Genomic DNA, 13,694 nt, shown 5'->3' with positions numbered 1-13,694 from the left:
CATTATTTGCTAAAGCAACCCATTACACTCATACATAAGTCTAATTGTTTGGCAATCTTTTCTTATATCCAGCCTAACCATACAGAGAGAGAGCAAAATAGATTTATTTCCAGTAGCCCTGGCAAAAGGAAATGAAGGCCTGAATTAAGATAATGGTTTTGTAAATGGAAAGAAGGTGACTAGAGGTAACAAGAGGAAGGATTGGTAAATTCAACTAAACATTGCAGACTTCTCATTATCTTTCCTAAAGTGTGGCACTCAGAACCAAGCACAGTAATGGAGATAGAACCCAATGGAGGCAGAAGACTAACAAGACAATTACTACTTGTCTTAAAAGAGACTAATATCACACTAGCTTTGGGAAGGGGGAGGGTTTCATACTGAATGTATTGTACTGAATTGTATTGAGCTTGCAGTCAATGAAATCACCAAGATCTTTTTCAGATGGCTTGCTATCTAGTCAGGCCTCCACTATCTCATCCTGTTGAAGGTGATTTTTTGAACCCAAGACTTAGATTATCCCTATTATATTTTAATTTACTGATAACTGAACCTAAAATGTAATTTTGCTATTCTTCTCTTTTTCACTTGATAATATATTCTTTCTTATCTATAATGTTATTGTTTGGTCTGCAATTAGTTTATCTGACTGGGTTACAAAGGATTAAGTCCACCTTTTTAACAGCGAAGATATATAGAAGATTTATCTGTAAAATCAATATTGGGATATCCAATGGATTTATACTCTCATTGAGATGGATAATCTTACCAACCATGCACTAGATAGCTTAGACATGGTTCAATTCTGAGCAACTCTTGTCTATATCCACTCAGAAATCTGTCCCCAGAAGATATCTCCATATTATCTTGATATTGTCTAGATATGATAGGAGGTTATCTATTAGTTATCTCTAGGGTCTTGCTATATTCATAACCCATCTTCTTTTTCTGGCTATACATTCATTAGAGAATGACATTCTTTACCTTACTTCTTCTTTTCATTCAGAATGTGTGAAAGATGTCAAGGAAAGAAGGGTAAAAGTTCAAAAAAGAAAAGAGGAACCTGTATGTATAAAAACATTTATAACAGCTCTTTTCAAGTTGGCAAAGAATTAAGGGATACCCATCCAATTGGAGAATGGCTGACTGAACAAGTTTACAATAAATGAATGAGCTGGAACAGTATTGGGCTATAAGAAATGATGAAAATTATTTCAGAGAAACCTCAAAAGACTTATATGAATTGGTGCAAAATTAAGTGAGAAGAACCAGAGAACAATTTATATAATAACAGCAATATTGAAAAAATAATGAAAGTCAAAATGAACAACACAATGACCAAAACCAATTACAAAGAATTCTTGATAAAACATGCTATCCAAGTGCAAATAGAGGGTTGATGGACTCGGAGTGAAGATTGAAACTTTTTTTTCCTCTTTCTTTTTCTTCTTTTTTGGAGAAATGATTAATTCAGAAATTTGTTTTGCATGCCTATACATATTTGTAATGAGCATTGGGTGTAGGGTCTTTTTAATGGATGGAAAAAATGAAGGGAAGATATAGGGAATTTAGAACTAAAAGTTCAAAAAATTGAATTTAAAAAACCAAACACAGAACCTACTCACATCCTTAATGTGCCTCTTCAATGCCCTAGAATGATCATCATCTTCATTTCTTTAGACATTATTGTTTTTCTTAGCCTACAGCTACACAAAATCATAGAAAGAATGTTCTTTTTTTTTTAAATGGGTCTTTGAAGACTTTCAATGAAGTATGTTTCCTTTAAAAGAAAGTTAGTTGGCTATAGACACAGAATGAGGCGTTGCGAGGATGGATAATGTATTGTTTGTTTTGTTTATTATACTTTTTTGATCTAAAGGAAAGTTCAAATGGTGATGGTGGTGGGGAAACACAATGCAAAGTGAAGACTATCTTTAAGAGAAGGAATAGATTGAGGACTTGGGGGGTTTAAGTCAGTAAATCTACCGGTTTAGACTATAGGTCCATAGAATGAGACTTGCCTGAATCCTCCCTGTAATCAACTTCCCCTTTACATCTTTTCTTTAAAAAAAAAATCAGTAAAATATTGATTAAATGATAAACCTTTGTTTCAGAAAAAAAAAGCTCATTAAAAGTCCTATAGCATTTTTCAAAGGCAAATGCTCTCCTTCTCTGTTCATTTTGGGGCACAGCTCATTGTTCACTTGTCCTGTATATCTCAAGATGTACATACTCCCAGACAAGCTTTCAAGTCTGTCCATCCAATTGCTTAGAGTTTGTATAACAAGCATTTTTGTATACTTGATTTTTCCTTTGATGATAATCAAGCCAAATTCATTTGAGTGATTATAGATCTAATTTGGGAGGTTCTACAATGTTCCAGGGCTTGATGCCAGCAGCACAATGTCATCAGCAAAGAGAAGCATTTGAAAGATTTCAAAATCTATAGGGAATCCCTCTTTGATTTGGGCTGAATTCTAGGCTTTCATGATAGTAGTGAACACCTTAGGTGAACATCTGTCTCCCTATTTTGTGCCTCATTTCATAGAATAATCAATGTGTCATCAAACAAAGTTTCCTTTGTTGTTACATCTTTCAAGGACTCTTGCATGTTTTTTGACATTTATTTATGTGTCAAGACTAAGTCTGGCTGTCCTGCACAGACTATTAATTTCATAGAGAATAAACAACAGGGGAAACAGATAAATCATTAGCAGAATGAAGAGAAAACCTTGAGAAATCTAACCCCCCCACACACACACACCCTTATATAAAAACAACAGAGCTTTTAAAGGTTTATATGTCCTGCTATCTTTCTTTTATAGATTTATCTCATGATCATAAAGTAGTTGTAAAACCACCAGTATTGTAAGTATTTGAATAAAACATTTAAACACAAATAACTTACATAGGTTATAGATTACCTATTCAATATTTCAAGCTTTAATTTCTGATATTACATATTACATATATATCAGCAGGACAAAAACAATTGATTTTCCTTTAACTTATCAGATATGATAAATGATGTCACAATTTGGTTTGTATAAATAATATATACACATCACATACACATATATATATATATATAAACACACACAGAGAGATATATGTAAATGTTGATAGACTATACTTTTTATTTTAAATTAAATGTAAGAAATTAAGGGTAAGAAAGAAGCAATTTTAATGTTATTTCAATGATTTGATTTCCTCTCTAGATTTCTCCTTTTAAAATTCTTTAACTTTTTGTCCTTTGTAATATATTCAGAAGTGTTATTAACATTGATTTGCCAAATACAATACCACCAATGACTGAAAGAAGTATTATCCTCATTGTACTTTCTTAACTGAATTTCTTTCTAATTGTCCACCTGTTTATACATTTATTTGATTGAAGTTAAAGCCTGATTACACTATGGCTTCCCACTCCCCAACAAGGACAGCATTTTGACACTTCATAGTACATCCTCACTATTCACCTTCATTGTTAAAAGGCCCTCTCTTGAGAGAAAGCCTTAATCAGAAACTGTACTTCTCCAACATCCCCACACTTTGGTCATATAACAATCTCCCTGAAAGAATTTAACCTGTCATCTCCAAACTCCCTTGCTATCCCATTTTACAAGCTTTAATTAAGATCTCCATTAAGAGGATTGTAATCTCAACAACAGACCCAAAGCAGGAAGGTGTTTAGAGACTTTGAGCTGTTGGTTTTGCTCTAAGCTCTAAAAGTTCAGGTTCAAATCATAAATCACCCTCAAATTCACCACTAACTCATGCAAGAGTACTAGGAATAGATACTGGAGAAACAGTTCTTAACGTTGGCTAATTAAAAACCCCACTGCTAATAGAGTAGACTGCTGAAAGTGAGAGGCTTTTAATACAAGTGCAACTGAACCAACATAAGGTTCTCTTGAAAGGAGAGGAATCAGAATAAACAATTCAAGGATGCCTTTAAAAGCAGGGAAAGGAATGGAGAGCGTGAGCAAAAATATGACCAAGAAGGACAAGAAGGAGATGTTGTGATCTTCAAGACCATGACAGCAAGAGGATCAAGGATAGCACTATAGGAAGCTGTCATCTAGCCCTGTCACATCCAGGTCATGAAAACTTCTTGTGACTCTTCCTAGTTCCGGTAAGATGCTTTAGTACTTCATTCTCTATTCCAAGGTACCTCAGTGATGTAGGTTAATATGATTCCTTAATATCTCCTGGGACAATTTCACTTACACTAGTTATCCATACATTGGGACAACATACCTACCAGGGCAACTAAATACATTCCCATACTTTAATAGGGAAGGAAAGGTTTTCACTTAGTCATGTCTAATTTGTTTTCTATCATGGCTGTCACAATCAGAGAAATGCTAAGAATTTGTTGGTGAGATATGCTTGAATACAGCATGGGACATAGAAATTTCCAGCATTGAGATTTCCAGATTTCCAGCAAAAGGGACAAGGGTGTTAGATAGTAAAAGGAAGCACATATAGACAGAGATAACCTGTGACAATCCTTATGGATCATAGGAAAGCAAAAACAAAAATTAACAAAAACAAAGAAAAAACAACAGAACTTTGTTTAGATTATCATATCAACTCTATATAACAAAGAACTTTCAGATATCAAATTTTCCAAAAATCAAAATAGACTGTCTTGTGAAATAGTGATTTCCTCATTAGTAGAGTTAAAAGAAGAAACTGTATGTACCAGCTCCTATAGATATTGGAAAAGGAATTTCTTCATCATCGAGTAGTGAGTTGAACTAGAAGTCCCCAATTCTTTCTAACTCTAAGATTCTACATAGCTAGGAAGAAAGTAAACAAGTATATATTGTGTTTACTGAAAAAAAAATCAAATTGATGTTGTTTGCATTTTTATAATTGATTCTATTTTAATGAATTTTATCTTGTATCACTCTTGACACTTTTATAACTAAGTCATGTTTCTATTTGTCACAAATTAAGTTTGGAAATTCAGCTTTCTTTTAAGTCGCTTGTGTCTGAATTAGGTTTAGGAGTTCACTAATCTCTGTTGTATTATTTACTCAAGGAAATTTGTTATCTTTGAAAGATGCAAGTGGATACCAGGGAATCTAACCTGTTATCCAAGGTAGTCTGGTCCACTATTGCTAAACTGTCCTTGTAAATGGACTCAAACAGTGTACATTTCTTAGCAACAGGATGGAAGGAGGAATTGTTGCTAGCCCTTCATTCCCAATTTCCAGCCAATCACTATTTCTTATGCCTATGATGGTACAAGCATTAAAACAAATCATATTGTTTTCCCCAGCTATGCTGCTGCTGTATATATATACACACACACACATATAAATGCTCCTTCTTTTGTCTGTAAAAATGACTTGCCTGCCCTGATTCTGAACCTCTTGGCTTGTTAGGGAGCTGAAAGACCCATCTTATCGCTAACAGTTAGCCTTACAAAAAATTGAATGTGCTTGAAACTTTATGCCTCAGTTTACCATAATTTCAATTATGAATTACTATGTACCAAGCACTTTGTTAAGCACTTTACAAATATTTTCTCATTTGATATTCATAATAACACTGGGAGGGAAAAGCCATTATCATCCCTATTTTATAGTTGAAGGCAGTAAGGAAAACAGAATTTAAGTGACTTGTCCAAGGTCATACATAGTTAGTAAGAATTTGAAACTAGATGTGAATTCAGGTCTTCCTGACTCTAGGCCTAATGCCCCAACTATGGCACTGCCTAGCTGATTTTTATTTTGACTAATAAAAGTTTAGTATTTTTAATAATTTATTATTATTATGGATTAAGAATGTTTTAGTTTACATATTGTATAAAAACATAATATACATTTTATTGATATATATTATCTATGTACATATATACATAAACACAAATGTGTTATTTATATAGATAATATATAACTAATATAATAAATTCATGTTTGTATATATGTGCATAATATACACACATAGATAATATATATCTACATTATATATTATGTATATGTATATATATATATATATATATACACACACATATTTAAAGAACAGTGAAGACAGCATACAATAAGCTTATGGAAAGAAACCCAGGAATTACTAAATTCCATTTTTTTTATTAAAATAAAAAATATAGACCCTATAGAATTTTGAGAAATTTGTTACTGCTTTTTTTCTGTATACCATAAAGGATGCATTTGCAAAAATATTTATGTCCATTGTTTTCTTCTTATTAATTTCCTGAGACACATTGCCTAACACTATGTCCCTTTGACTCATCTTTTCCAGAGAACAATCTGCTGAAGACCTATTTCATTTTGTGCACACCTATTTTGGAAAAGGTCCAGGAGCTCTTGCCTTGCACAGAACCATTACTGATCTCCACATTCCTTCTGTCATGGATTGAAGATTATCACATGCAAAGTCCTGGCTATATTTTTTATTTTAATAAATTCAAAAAAAAAAAAAAAAAAAAAAAAAAAAACAGGACATCTGAGATTTGGATTACAATTATCTACAATTAACCTGAAAATCCATAGGTACTCCAAGCCCAGTCTAATATGCTCTGTTAATGTTTGTATTTAGAATAAATCCATACATCCATGAGAGTTTCTCATATGAGCAGAATTTCAGTTCCTGAACAGATTTTCCAGGATTATTCTGTGTCAGATTTTTCCAGGTAAGGTGGATATTTTGGTATCTTTCTCTATGTGTTTTTTATGAAATAGATGCATATTACTATCCACATTTAACATACCAAAATGAAATTGGGATCTTAATCCATTTGTCAAATGTCAAGAAGTTAGAAGAATAAGGAAAGAATCTGAATCCAGGTAACAAAACTAGTTCTTCAGCCATTCTACCAAATCATTTTTTTTTCTTTTTCTTTTTAATATGACTCATTAAGACATATAAAAATGAAAGGCAATTGGAAATAGTAGATAAAAGGATAGCAGTGGAGTTAGGAAATTTTGCTTCAGTTGCATACTATGTGCACACATAGTCAAGGCTTTTAATCTCTTGCCCCAGGAAACAGTCTAACACTGTGTCTTATAAATGAGTTGCTAACCTAGATGAGAAGTGAGTTCCACACACCAAAGAGATGTTATGTCCACATTTATCTCCTATCATTTGGAGAGAGAGAAAGAGACACACAGAGAGACAGAGACACAGAGAGGAAGGGAGAGGAAGAGAGAGAGAAGAAAAGAAGGAGGGAAGGAAGGAGGGATAGGGGGAGGGAGAGAGGAAGTAAAGAAGGGAGAAGGGAGGGAGAAAGGAAGGAAAACTACATAGAATCTATTAATGTCAAACAGCAAAAATTCAAAGTGAAAATTCTTACCTCATATTAATGCAAAAGACTTCAGCCTAAAGAAAATACATTCAACCTCTATTATTCATCAAATTTTAAAGGTAAAAAAATTATTTTATCTATCATTTAGTTTAAATTCCTTTTCTAGAAGATGTGATTACTCAAATCCAGAAAATTTAATTGACTTATCCAAGGTCACCTAATTGGTGACCTTGGATTTATGACAGAATTGAGTTGGGAAAATCATAACAAGATTCTTTTCTTATCTACAAAGTTAATTCCTTTTATTTTTGGAGGGGGGAGGCAATTGGGGTTAAGAGACTTGCCCAGGCACATATCTAATAAGTGTCTGAAGCTACATTTGAACTCAGATCCTCCTGATTCCAGGACCTGTGCTCTTTTTCATTCCTTTTTTTTAAATGAAGCTCAGGTCTGACAATATTCTTCCCCCAAAGACCCCTAGAAATACCCTTAGAATGAAATACAAATTCCTTGGACATATTTATCACACTCCATAATCAAGCTCCAAACTAACTTTAGAGCCTTAATTCATTCTTATTTTGTATGTTCTGTGTTCCAGCCAAACTAGACTAATAGTTATTCTTTGAATTCAAAATTGTATTTCTTATCTCTTCACATTTTACATGCATTCTGTCACCGATGACTAGGACTGTATTCAAGTCTCTGCCTCCCAGAATGATTTTCTCTAAGGCTCAGTTATCTCTCTCTTTTTTTTTTCTTTTTGAAGGCTCTCCTGATTCAACCAGTTGTTAATAATCCCTTCCTCCTCAAATTTCCTTTAAATTTTTTTTATCTGTTTACATGCTGAATACCCCTACCCATGTAGAACATAATCTCTTTGGAGCCTTGAATTGTCTCACTTTTGACTTTGTATCTCCAGTATCCAACAGAGGGCTTGATACTTAAGTGAGTATCACAAACACCTTGGCTTCCTCCTCTACCATGGCTTCTATTGAAACTAGAATCACAAAGATACAATTACAAAGGCATCAAATGTTAGTCCAGAATGGGACTTTAGATTAGATGTAGCACAATTCTCTCACTTCACAGATGAAGAAGCTGGGGCCCAGAGACATTAAATGATTTGACCAAACACACAATAAATCGGTGGCAGAACCAAGATGACATCTCCCATCTCTTTACTTGCCACATAGTATGCAGAATTATCTTTATTCTAACAATATCATACATCCTACATATTGACTTGTAAACAATCTAGACGTATCCAGTCATATTAAATGAATTCATATCTGGAAAACTCTGGGTGCTTTTGCTAGGATAAATGAACTGCTTTGTAAGACCATTGAGCTGTCCATCACTGGAAGATGAAGGGCCATCTGTCAGTGATGTTGGTAGATGGAATTCCTGCTGTAAATTGGATTAGATGAGTTCTTAGTTCCCTTCTAAAATTCTATAATCCCAGAATGCTACCCTAATTCATTTCTTAGAATTCATTAAGTACCTTCTATGTGCAAGGCTAGGGACTTTAAGATAGAAACAACTCTCTCCCCTTAAAAGACAGGTGAATACAACATTCATTCAGATTTCAATGAGAGGAGAAAATGGCCAACAAGTGCCAAGTAACTTTGTATCTGAATTAATCACAATACTTTTAGAAACTGAGAGGGGAAGGGTAGAGAAGGATGTAATGATCTCAGAGATCATTATATTCACCTTATTTGGATCTGAACTCTGCTCTATTATTATTCAGATATTAGTGAGGATATAACTTCTGCATACATACATACATACACACAAACACACACACACACAAACACACTCTCTCTCTCTATTTATCTATCTTTCAGAGAGAGAGAGAGAGAGAGAGAGAGAGAGAGAGAGAGAGAGAGAGAATCTGGAGTAGAGTGGAGGTGAGGGGGTTGGAAAATGGAACAGTGTCATCTCCAGAAAAAAGACTTAGATGTAAGCTTTTGCAACTGCTTTGTCTCAATGATCTTCTATAGCTGAATGGACAAATATCCCAAACTACTTTTTTTCATGTACTTTGTTTGCGATGATCAGAATTAATTATGCAGCCTCTTCATGAGATGAAATCAAATCTGGATGCTAGCGAGAAGGGTAAAAAAGGTATACTTTCCAGAGGAGGTCATTGTCTCAGACCTTCATGGAAAGAGTTGGAGTCTTTCCATGCACCAGCAGATTCTGATGGCAGTATCCAGCTGAGTTAGCTCTGGGAAAGGGGAAGTTGATATGTTTGAAAAATGAGAAATGTGGCAACTTGCATCTCTCTGAAGGCCAACACATTATTAACTTCTCCTTTCTATCCAATTTCATTTCAAGCCATAACTGGATATAAATCTGTTTGGTTGTTTATAAGTTAGAGAAGAGGTCTGGAACATTAAAAGGAACTCATTTCTGAGTGTTTCTACTCTTAATATTGTACCAACAAGAAACATTTTTTTTTAATTTCCAAAAGCTCAGGAAAATTATTTTCAATATTAAATGCAAGGTTCTAAAAATACTGGGAACATACACCTACGAAAACAAAATGTTTACAAGAATGTGATTGCTGTGAAAACTTTTTAAGTACACCAGCAGTTTCTGGCATGGAAGGAGGTGTTTCGAAGATTTTTAAATGAGCTCACAGCTACTATTTAAGACAGTGGTCCCTTCAAAAATCAAAGCACAATTGAATATATCAGTGGCATATGAACAAAAGAGAAGCATGTTCTGAACAGAGGGAATGTGTTAAAAATTTGAAGTGCTGAAGTTCTACCTTAAAAGGGTTATGGCTGTCTATCTTTAGCTCACCCTGGTGTGCCTAGACACTGCAGTTGGCGTGATGATTCATCAGAAAGCCTTAGAAAAGTAGGTGTTAGTATCTGCCATATGGGTTGCTATATCTTGCCCATAACCGATGAATTACGGGCACTTTGGGTCTGGGCTGCAAATTCCTTGCATCTTATACACTGGCAGTTCTAACCTTTGTTTCTTTTGTATTTTAGCTCTCCATTAGCTTTTGCTGGCTCAAGGAGTGCATCAGTTCAGAGTCCAATACGGCATGCAGACCGAGAGAATGCCGGTTTGTCCCCCCCGGGGTTTGTACCAGTATTCATCCAAGAGAAAACCTATATTCTAAAAGCATTCGGAAGTTGTAGAAGAAGCCTAGTTGGAAGGGGCTTTTTGACGGTCACTAATGGAGTAGAGAGGTAGACAGACAAGGCGTACACATGCATACCAAGACAGACATGCACACAAAGACAGGGAAGAGGAGGATGAAAAAGAAGGGAGAGGAGGCAAAAGCAGGAACAAAAAAAGAAGGATTTGGGAGGTAAAAGCAAAGAAAGGGAAATGAGAAAAGAAAAAGGAGGGAAAACGGAAAGAAAGAGAAAAGGAGCCGAAGAGTGAAGAAGATGAGGGAAAGAAGCGAGGAGGAAGGACAGACAGGTGGAAAGAAATCGAAAGAGAAAAGAGTGAGAGAAAGGGATGGTGAGGATGATCATGACTTAAAGCCATGCCAAGGCGAGCTTGGACCATGTCCCGCTAGTCCATGCTCTGCCCCTGTTCAGACCTAGAGGTCCGACGGGAATGTGCGCGCTGTCTAGGGGAGCTGTCCAAAGGACCACCCGCGAGTCTCGGACTTCCCTCCTGCCCCTGGGAGGCAGAGGGAGCCTAGAGCAGCCCCTCCCCCTTGGCGCTGCCCCCTCACCTTTGAGGATCAGGTTGTCAATGTCCCTATCGATGCCCAGGAAGTAGCACTTCCTCCAGAGGCCGGAGTAGGTGGCGAAGAGTGGGCGGCCGCACTCGGACTCTAGCACGCCGAGCCCCAGGAGGGACCTCCAGTGCTCCAGCAGCAGCAGCTCGTCCTCCGGCCGCCCGGAGCCACGATTGCTGCCCCCGCTGCTGCCGCCGCTCTCACCGCCGCCGGGGCCGCCGGAGCCTCCCGCTCCTCCTCCGGCCGCCGCCGCCTCGGGGGCCGCGGGGCTGCGCCAGCCGGGGAGCAGCTTACGGCCGTGCGGGGACGAGTCCCGAAGCGGCAGGTGGGACAGGGGCATGAGCCGGTTCTTCTGGTCCGGGGGGTCAACACCTGCGCGGCTCCGCTCACAGCTCTCCTTGTGCCGCCGGGGGTCTGTCTCATACCAGTGGTCGGTGAAGATGGCCGTGACGAGCAGCCCCAGAGAGCAGAGGCTCAGGCACAGGCTGAGTGCCGTGATGAGCGCCCGCGGCTCCATCGCTCGCTAGTCTGCCTGACTGCCTGCCTCTCGTGCCTCGCCTCCCTTAGAGTCCGCAGCGGGGCCGAGCCGGGCCAAGGGCTGCAGCCGCCGCCGCCGAGCCGAGCAACTGGCTGGGCTCCGGCGCCGCCGCCGCCGCCGCCGCTGCCGCTGCAGTTAGACACAATGCACTTTGCTTCCCTCTCCTCTCTCTCTCTCTCTCTCTCTCTCTCTCTCTCTCTCTCTCTCTCTCTCTCTCTCTCTCGCTCCCTCCCTCTTCTTCTCTCCCTCGTTCCCCACCCGCCCCCAATCTCGCTCCCACGGTCTCCCCTCCCTTCTCTTCGCTCCTGTCTCCCTCCCTCTCCCCTCTTCCTAATCTCTCTTCCCAACCTCACTAAGCACCCCCCCCCTCGTTTCCCCAAATCCGGTTTCCCTTCCTCTCCCACTTTCTCCTCCTTTCTTTTATCCTGTTTCTCCCATTTCTTCTCCACCATCCCCCGCTTCAGCTTGCCTGCCTCTTCCTGCCTTCCTTTTAATTCTTCATCTTTCCACTTTTCTTTACTTCAAATTTTTTTTCCAAGTCTATCCCTTTTCTCTTCGTCTCTTCCACTTTCCTCTCCTTTCCCTTGTTACCTACTTCGTTTACTGCCTCCTTGCCTCCTTTCTTCCCTTCTTTAGTCTGTCATTAAGTTCCCATCTCTCCCTCGTGACCTTTAATCCTCACCTCGAAAACTACCTCAGAACAAATCCCCCAACATCAGACTCAGTCATGTCACTTGTCCAAGTCGATTTTGATCACTGCCCCCAGTGGCTTCCTGGATGCATCCAGTATTAAAGCCCCATCAAACTGGGTCTGCATAATATTTAATGCTTCACTGCACTATGTGCCATGTGGTGAGGTTCTCGTATCCCCATTTCTATCTGTTGCCTAGTGAGCATTTTGAGTGCTTAGCTCTGTCATGATATCTCTTTCCTTCTTCAGAGAAAGAGCACTTGTCCAGCTAAACCCTCCCTCATTCTGATTCAGCTATTCTTCTGGAAGAAAAGTCACTAAGATCCTTAAGAACGTCTCCGGAGACTTATAAAGCCTTTGGTCAAGAGATTTCTTTGTTCTTCAAACAACAATTTGGGGCAGGTTTCCCCATCCACTCATCACCTCCCCTCCATCCCGGCCCCATACTAGTCAGTCACCTCCTTCTCTTGCTTGAGTGAGTTTTCGCCTGGAATTTATTGATGAGTCCATGGCCTCAGTAAACACAGGGAACCGGCATTTGCTCTGTAAAGTGATTGTTATCAATGAATGAAGAAAGCCTCTAGTAAAAAATCAAAGTAATAATTTACTTCAGGGCAAGTTTCCATATGTACACTTTCCACGAAGAAGTCAGTTCAAAGTAGCACCATACATCACAGTCAATGAATAAAGCTAGGATATGAGGCTGGATTTGAACATCCTACTTGTAGTGCTTGCTCCATTGAACTATTTAACTGCCTCCTGTAGGTAGGAATAGCTGGGTTCAAATCCAGTCTTAGATAGTTAATAGCTGTATAAACTCTGGGCATATTGCTTAGTTTCTGTTTGCCTCAGTTTTCCTCATCTGTAAAACAGGACAATAATAGCATCTACCTCTCAGAGTTGTTTTAAGGATTAAATACCACATAAATATTAGCTGTTATTATTATGACTAAAGCATAACTTGAGGTTTTTCAAAGTTAAGGAAAGTGTCAATGGCCAGCTTTTCTAAAGGGCTAGTTGATTAAACTGAATAGTCTTTGAAAGAATAACTTGGTGCCCTTGGCACTGGTAGAAAAGGACAAATATGATATTAGAGATGCCAGTATGGCATTTTTCAGGTCCTTAGTTTATGAAATATTCAATGATCAAAAGGTTGTGAGGCATTCATTAAATGCTAGATGTCATTAGTGCATTGTTTAATGGCACTTATTAATGGATGCCCCATCTAAAAATTAATGTGAATTAAATTTTATTCTGAAATGACATATATAAAGACAGTATCGGAATCAGGCTTTGGAAATGTTTGCAATATGCATCTATATTTTTTCTAACTGAAGACTATGGACCTCTCATGAGCTGTTCTGTTCATTGAAAGATCACTTAGGCAAATTTCTCAATCTCCTCAGACCTTATATCCATTTTCTGGGGACCTGATAACATGAATTATCACTCAGATATTCTCACAGCTTTAGCT

At 38.0% G+C, this 13,694-nt stretch overlaps 1 protein-coding gene across 1 annotated transcript in view; it reads right to left on the bottom strand.

Moving 5' to 3' along the window:
* Positions 1–11,525, bottom strand: part of TMEM178A (transmembrane protein 178A) — a 78,200-nt gene extending 66,675 nt beyond the window's left edge. Inside the window, exon 1 of the mRNA XM_012540251.3 lies at positions 10,986–11,525. Within this exon, the coding sequence (XP_012395705.2) occupies positions 10,986–11,508 (523 nt within the window). The 5' untranslated portion in view covers positions 11,509–11,525. The remainder of the gene's footprint in view (positions 1–10,985) is intronic.
* Between the last annotated feature and the right edge of the window lie 2,169 nt (positions 11,526–13,694).

The sequence above is a fragment of the Sarcophilus harrisii genome, chromosome 2, assembly GCF_902635505.1.
Source record: "Sarcophilus harrisii chromosome 2, mSarHar1.11, whole genome shotgun sequence".
NCBI classification, from domain to species: Eukaryota; Metazoa; Chordata; class Mammalia; order Dasyuromorphia; family Dasyuridae; genus Sarcophilus; species Sarcophilus harrisii.
Note: the sequence above shows the minus strand (reverse complement) of the source record. Positions and strands in the feature narration are given on the sequence as shown.